At 40.2% G+C, this 6,000-nt stretch overlaps 1 protein-coding gene across 6 annotated transcripts in view; it reads right to left on the minus strand.

Annotated features, from left to right (window-relative positions):
* The window catches only part of LOC131233049 (TNF receptor-associated factor homolog 1b-like), a 45,494-nt gene extending 41,796 nt beyond the window's left edge, over window positions 1–3,698 (minus strand). For 2 of the 6 annotated variants that reach the window (XM_058229623.1, XM_058229622.1), the window contains exon 1: window positions 2,437–2,573. Coding sequence is in view for 3 of the 6 variants with exons in the window: in XM_058229620.1 (XP_058085603.1) it covers window positions 2,437–2,611 (175 nt within the window). In the remaining 3 variants the exon portion in view is untranslated. Of the gene's footprint in view, window positions 1–2,436; window positions 2,643–3,501 lie in introns of those variants that run through there. The other 4 variants (XR_009165068.1, XM_058229620.1, XM_058229619.1 and 1 more) reach the window with 4 other exon arrangements.
* Window positions 3,699–6,000: the final 2,302 nt, after the last annotated feature.

A 6,000-nucleotide genomic window follows, 5' to 3' on the forward strand; every position in this document is an offset into this window, starting at 1 on the left:
TCTTACTCTTAATCTCTCTACAAATCATAATCTCTTTCTGTTTTACAAATTATAATTTACTATTCATTTCCCATTTACGCTTGAACTCTTCTAAGTTTCTCTCTTCATTCTTCAAAAACAACAATCAAGGTATAAGGATTCAAGATTCATCATTCAAGTTTGAATTTGAAGCTCAAAGTTCATAAGTTCAACCATCTAAGTTCCAACAACAATAATCAAGTTTCATCCACGATCAAGATTCAAGATCATTTCTTCTTTTTCTTTTATTTCTCATTCATTCACTCATTCTTCTTCAAGAATCAAGAATACCCATTAGCTCATATTCCTCTCTCTCTCTCTCTCTCTCTCTCTCTCTCTCTAATTCTCTAATCTTTCATTCTCTCACATTCATCCATTGTCTCTTAGACTTAGATTCTTAATATCTCACATTCTCCTTCACTCATTCTCTCATTCTCAGAAACATTGTCAGCCTTTTGTTGGTTGGCAGTGGCGGGCAACATTCTTACTTGTGACCAATTAAAAAGTCATACGAATCATTTGGCTAACACGCGTTATGTGCGTATGAGAGGATGAAATCTTCCATCACTTCTTTTGTATTGTAATGAAGTGAGAACCATTTGAGGATATTTCCTTGACCTATAAGGTGTCATTAGATCATGTTGCACAGGGTGGTTGAGTTGTTCTACTCTTGGCCAGTCCTTTGCTTTGGTATTGGAGGTAAAATTCTCTGGAGGATACTCCTGCATGACGTTTAATGGAATATTTGACTTGAAGGAAATGCTAGAATAGTTAGGGGGGAGGAGATGTCCATCCCATCGTTTATTGCTTAGATTAGAGCTATGCTTGTCCACTAGGCCCTCAAAAGAAAATATTTTTGGGGATGGAATTTTAATCCCACTCTTCACCGAAACGTCATCCTACATGGTTAGCAAGGAATCCATGAGACAAGGTTATTTAGACAGTCCCTCTGACTAGCATTCTTTAACTTCACTTTGATGGTTTCTCTTAGGGATCATTTCGTTCCTAGGAATCATAAAATGGGTCGTGAATCTATTTCAAAGGAAAAAAAATTGCAAGTGAAACAGATCATGTCTATAGTGTTTGGGTACTAGAAAAGCTATTCTCAAGAATCCAGATTTTGTGTTTGGGTATTGAAAAAGAGTTATTAGGAGAGGAGGTTTTTCATCCTTCTCAGAAATATGATTGTTGGATGGGAATCTCCATCTCTCAAAATTTTGCAACCAATCTTAAAGATGAGAATCATAAAAGGATCAAATTTAGGGAGATAATTCCTACCTTTTCACAAGACTCAAAACACAAATTTAGACCCTCACTAACAAAATCCATTTCCTAGGGGATGGAATCCCAAGACAAAAAAAAAAAACCTTTCTGGAATCCACAACTAGTGGGGGTTGAAGGCATCCTACGAAACAAAACAATGGAGGCCATCTACTCTTACTCTGGTCCCATAGGGCCCAAAAGTGGAAGCTAGAGCTCTCCTAGAGGATCTTTGCATTCTAAAAGATCATTTCTAAGAAAGGAAGATTGTTGAAAGTGATTCAACCACAAATATTGGGTACCAAGTTGGAGGAGCATACGTGAACAACCTTCATTATGGATGAAATTTGCGATATTGCCATGGGGCTGAATTAGGGGTGGCAAAACTTGACCCAACCCACCAACCTGACTCATACACAACCAGAAAGTTAGGATTTGGATCAACCTATTTTCCATATGGGTTGGGTAACTTGGGTTTTGTCAACCCAAAATTAAACAAGTGGGGTTCAGGTTTGCTAGGCCAAACCCTGTAGGTCATAAATATGATTCGCCCCTTGCCTCTTTGTTAAATGCTAACTATATATATGTATTATAAATAATATAATTTGTTTTAAAAAATCCAAACTTAGTTATGATGGATGTAAGTTGGTTGTAATAAGGGTTTCATTTTATAATAATTGAGAGTTCGAAATATCTGGTCGATATTTTTATATTTTTCTACAAAATAATAATATTTTTATTTTATTTTATTTTTTTGTGGTTTAATTAAATAGGTCGGGTGGGTTGGGATTGGTTTGACCCATTTACAATATGTCAATATGTTGGATTGGGGTTGAGATTTTCAAACTGCTTAATCAAGGGGTTGGGTTTGGTTTGGAGCCATCCTCATTATGAACCAAACCCAACCCAACCCATTGCCACCCCTAGCCTGAATGTTAATATACCACGGGAAGCTAATGATCTCGCAAACTCCTTGCCTAAATAGAGAGTTCCTAGGGATTCTTAGATTGATTAGAAATGCTTGCCCCCTTGGCAATAAAAATTGTTGCTTGGAAATAAAATATGGAAAACAAAGGAAAACTCATATCCCAAAAAATAATTAGGAATGAACTCAAGGAGAAGCAACATTCCAAAATATATAGAGAGGGTAAAGCTCACCATCATCATCGTCATCAGTGTCCCAATAAGGAGGCGAAGTGGATGGAGTGCCATTTTCCACCTGCTCAGACGACCGCCAGTCCATAAGGGAATCACCAGACTGACACCGCTGTCCGCTCGAGAGTCCCTCCGAAGACCTCCCAGCCCCATTATCCTCACTCATACTCCCAGCCATTACCCGCTCCAACAATTTCCCCTGAAACTTCCTTCACATACACCCTGCCCACAGTTACAAATGCACTAAATTCGCAAAACAAATAAATAAATAAACATAATCACTCAAGCCTATACTCCGAAAACCAAAACAGTCTCGATCTTCTCAAAATGCATACACCATTGAGAAACCTCTCAACCATGTAATGTTTTCCAACCAAAAATAAAAATAAAAACCCGAGCCAAAAGAAAACTCCAGTTAGATGAATATTAGACTATCACCATTCCCATTTCTCCTCTAGGATGAAAGTGACATATCCAAAAAAGGAATGAAATAAGCCAAAAACTGAAGAACGCATTACATGAAAGAACCCTCGACCATCTGCAATTCCAAACAGCCAAGCTTCAAAGCAGAAAACCCAGACCCAAAACCCGATTTGCAAAAATCCAACTTCCAGACATTACCCACCACTGCAAAGAGTAATAAGCTAACATACCAAAAACCCAATTACAGAAAAACCCAAATTCCAGGAAACTCACATCTGAAAACTACTGGTTTCACGAAAAAAAAAAACAACAACAACAAACAGCGATGACCAAAAATCAAACACCTGTTCCCCGGAAAATAAAAATAAAAATTTGCAGAAAAACCCAATTCCAGAAAGCAACATATCCAAAAAGAAAAACCCATTTCAATAAAAATAAAGCAAACAATCAAATATCAGGTGTATATATATATATATATATATATACCAGAAAACCCAAATCCAGAAATCCGTAAATCCGATACTCCAGAAAACCCAGATATCAGAGTCCAATAACAAACGCAATCGAATTTCAAACGAGAATAGAAAGATGGAAGGGAGCTACAACTAGGTTTTGGGGATCTAAATTAGATAAATGAGTATATACCTGGATTGAAGACCTCAGCTTGAAAAAGGCGAAAGGGAGGCCGTTTCCGACGAAGAACAGAATAGAGACGGAGATTTTGGAAGGGTTGGGTCGGACAAAGCGACGGACGTAAGGAGAGCAGCTTCGGCGGGCAGAAAGAGCGACGGACGGAAAATTGAGGAGATATGTGCCTCTCTCTCTCTCTCCCCTCTCTCTCTCTCTAGAAAAACCAAAAATGGCAAAAACCAAAATACTGTATCACATACCATATACGATTCTCGTATACGTATAAAGACTATAAATTTTCACATACAAGCGTTGTATGTGCATTTTCACGTGTGCTTCCTTCCCCGCCAAAGTGTCGCGTGTGATCTCATCCAAGCCGTGCAAAAGACAGACCGTTCCATAAGATCACCTGAGGGTAAACCGAACCAATCGCTTCGTTAGGTGTGCCATTACGGTGCATTGAGTCGGACCATCGTCTGTCAATTGATTCAGAAGGGATGGCCCCCCGTCTGATGAGTTGACCATCCTTATTTCAGTCCATGGTGATCTTTATGGTAGGGCCCACATCTTTCACGGTCCGGATGTGATAGGAAAGTAAATAATGGCCGGGTCCATTCCAGAGGCGTTTCTGTTCCCGGGTAGCGTCCGTACTTGTGGGCCCGCGTCTGGTGGATGATGGTGCCTCATGGTTGCTCCATGATTGTTTGTTATTAAATGGACGGTTGGAATGGAACACAGCCAGTCAAAATTGTAGCGGAAGATAGCCCATCCATTCTTTCTGATGGATAAGATTGAAAGAAATGATCCAGTACAGCAGCTGTATCATAAGTCCTGATACAGCCATTTTTTTTTCGAGCACGTAATGTACGTCGAATATTCAATGCTTGCGAACGGTGGAATGCGCCCCACCGGTACACTGAGACATATCATGGGTTGTCCAATCATTGGATTTTGTGTCCAGCTTGATGAGCGGATATGGCTGATTTTTAGGTCAGGTGATCATCATGATGTGGGCCAGATTTTTCACGGATTGGATTTCTACACGGGTAATCATCATGGGGTGGCCCAGCTTATGCACGGATTGGATATTCTACACGGGTGATCATCATGTTTCCGCAGCATTTCGAACAGTGGCCTACCTTTTGGAGATCCATATCATTCATCTGGTGGGCCATGTCATGGATGGGAGATGGATGGTCCAAATCTCTCGCTATCCAATCGGTGGCCCTTTTTTCCTGTTGCATTCTGATCTTTGGCAAGAAATCTTTCACGTGATCCATTAGCGAGACAGTAATTGAACGAATAGGATTGTCTGACAGGGGAAGCGAAGTGGCCCATGGCCCACAAATCGCAATGTATGGACGATCGCAGCCCTTTAATTGGCAGCATGAAATTAACACTAGAAACAAACATCATCAACGGCTCCCATTCAGTGAGAAAAGGGTTTCATTAAAATAATCCAATCAACGCATTCCTTTGGTCGGTGACCAATAAACGGTGGATACAGCCACGGCAGCGGATCCGCTCACGTATTTGTTTTGGCGTACCGTGAGCGAGGTATTGTACATTACTGGGGCGACAGATTGTAATGTACTTTCGGATCTTATACTGCATAAGTGAGTCCATGATTCAGCAATCCAGACTGTCGATATGACAGACTCGCCATTGATGGACCATCCGAACAAAAGTTACTAGATGCGAGAATCGTACGTGTTAGTATTTTGATTTTTATTGATTGAACGGTAATCGCTGTTGTGTTCCCCTTTTTCGCTGTTGAAAGATTGATGATGGTCTCTGGCGAATGGGTCACCGATCAAAGCTTTCCAAGAATGAACAGCGGGCCCCACTTATACAAACCGAAAATTGTATATGTAACCGACAATTGCTGTGTCCGGGACGGGCATTGGTGCGAGCATCCGTAACGGACTCGGATTAGGTAAGCCCCCTAACCAAGACGGTGCGGACGTTGTCATGCGGCCTATCCTGATGTATGTACTCCATACCATCATGTCCGTACATCTGTTTTGAGAGATGATTTTAACGCATTGACATAAAAATGAAGAAGATTCGAATACCAAGTGAACCGTATTATAGGAAACAAGGGTGATTGGATGATCTTTACTAAGCCCACGATGAAGTTCTCCTGATGTTTATTTTTCATCCAACCAATTCATAAGATTACATCAACTTAGAGGAAGGGATAAAACTAGTGTGAGATTGACCTAAAACTTTCATAGTCAACAGTCAATCACCACTATTTTTTTTTAATATGGTTCACGTGAGAAATGAATTTGGAACGGCGCTGTTATTATACTGAGTAAACTTGGCTTTGCCCACCTTGAATGTATGTAATCTATCCAAGCCGTCCATCCGCCTTTCCATCTAATTTAAGGGATTACATCCAAAATTAAAGCATATCCAAAAATAAAGTGGATCATACCACCGAAAATAGTGGGGATAATGATTTCCACCGTTGAAACCTTTCTAAGCCCTACGGTGATGTTTATTTGTCAT

This window comes from Magnolia sinica, chromosome 18 (assembly GCF_029962835.1).
Source record: "Magnolia sinica isolate HGM2019 chromosome 18, MsV1, whole genome shotgun sequence".
Lineage (NCBI taxonomy): Eukaryota > Viridiplantae > Streptophyta > Magnoliopsida > Magnoliales > Magnoliaceae > Magnolia > Magnolia sinica.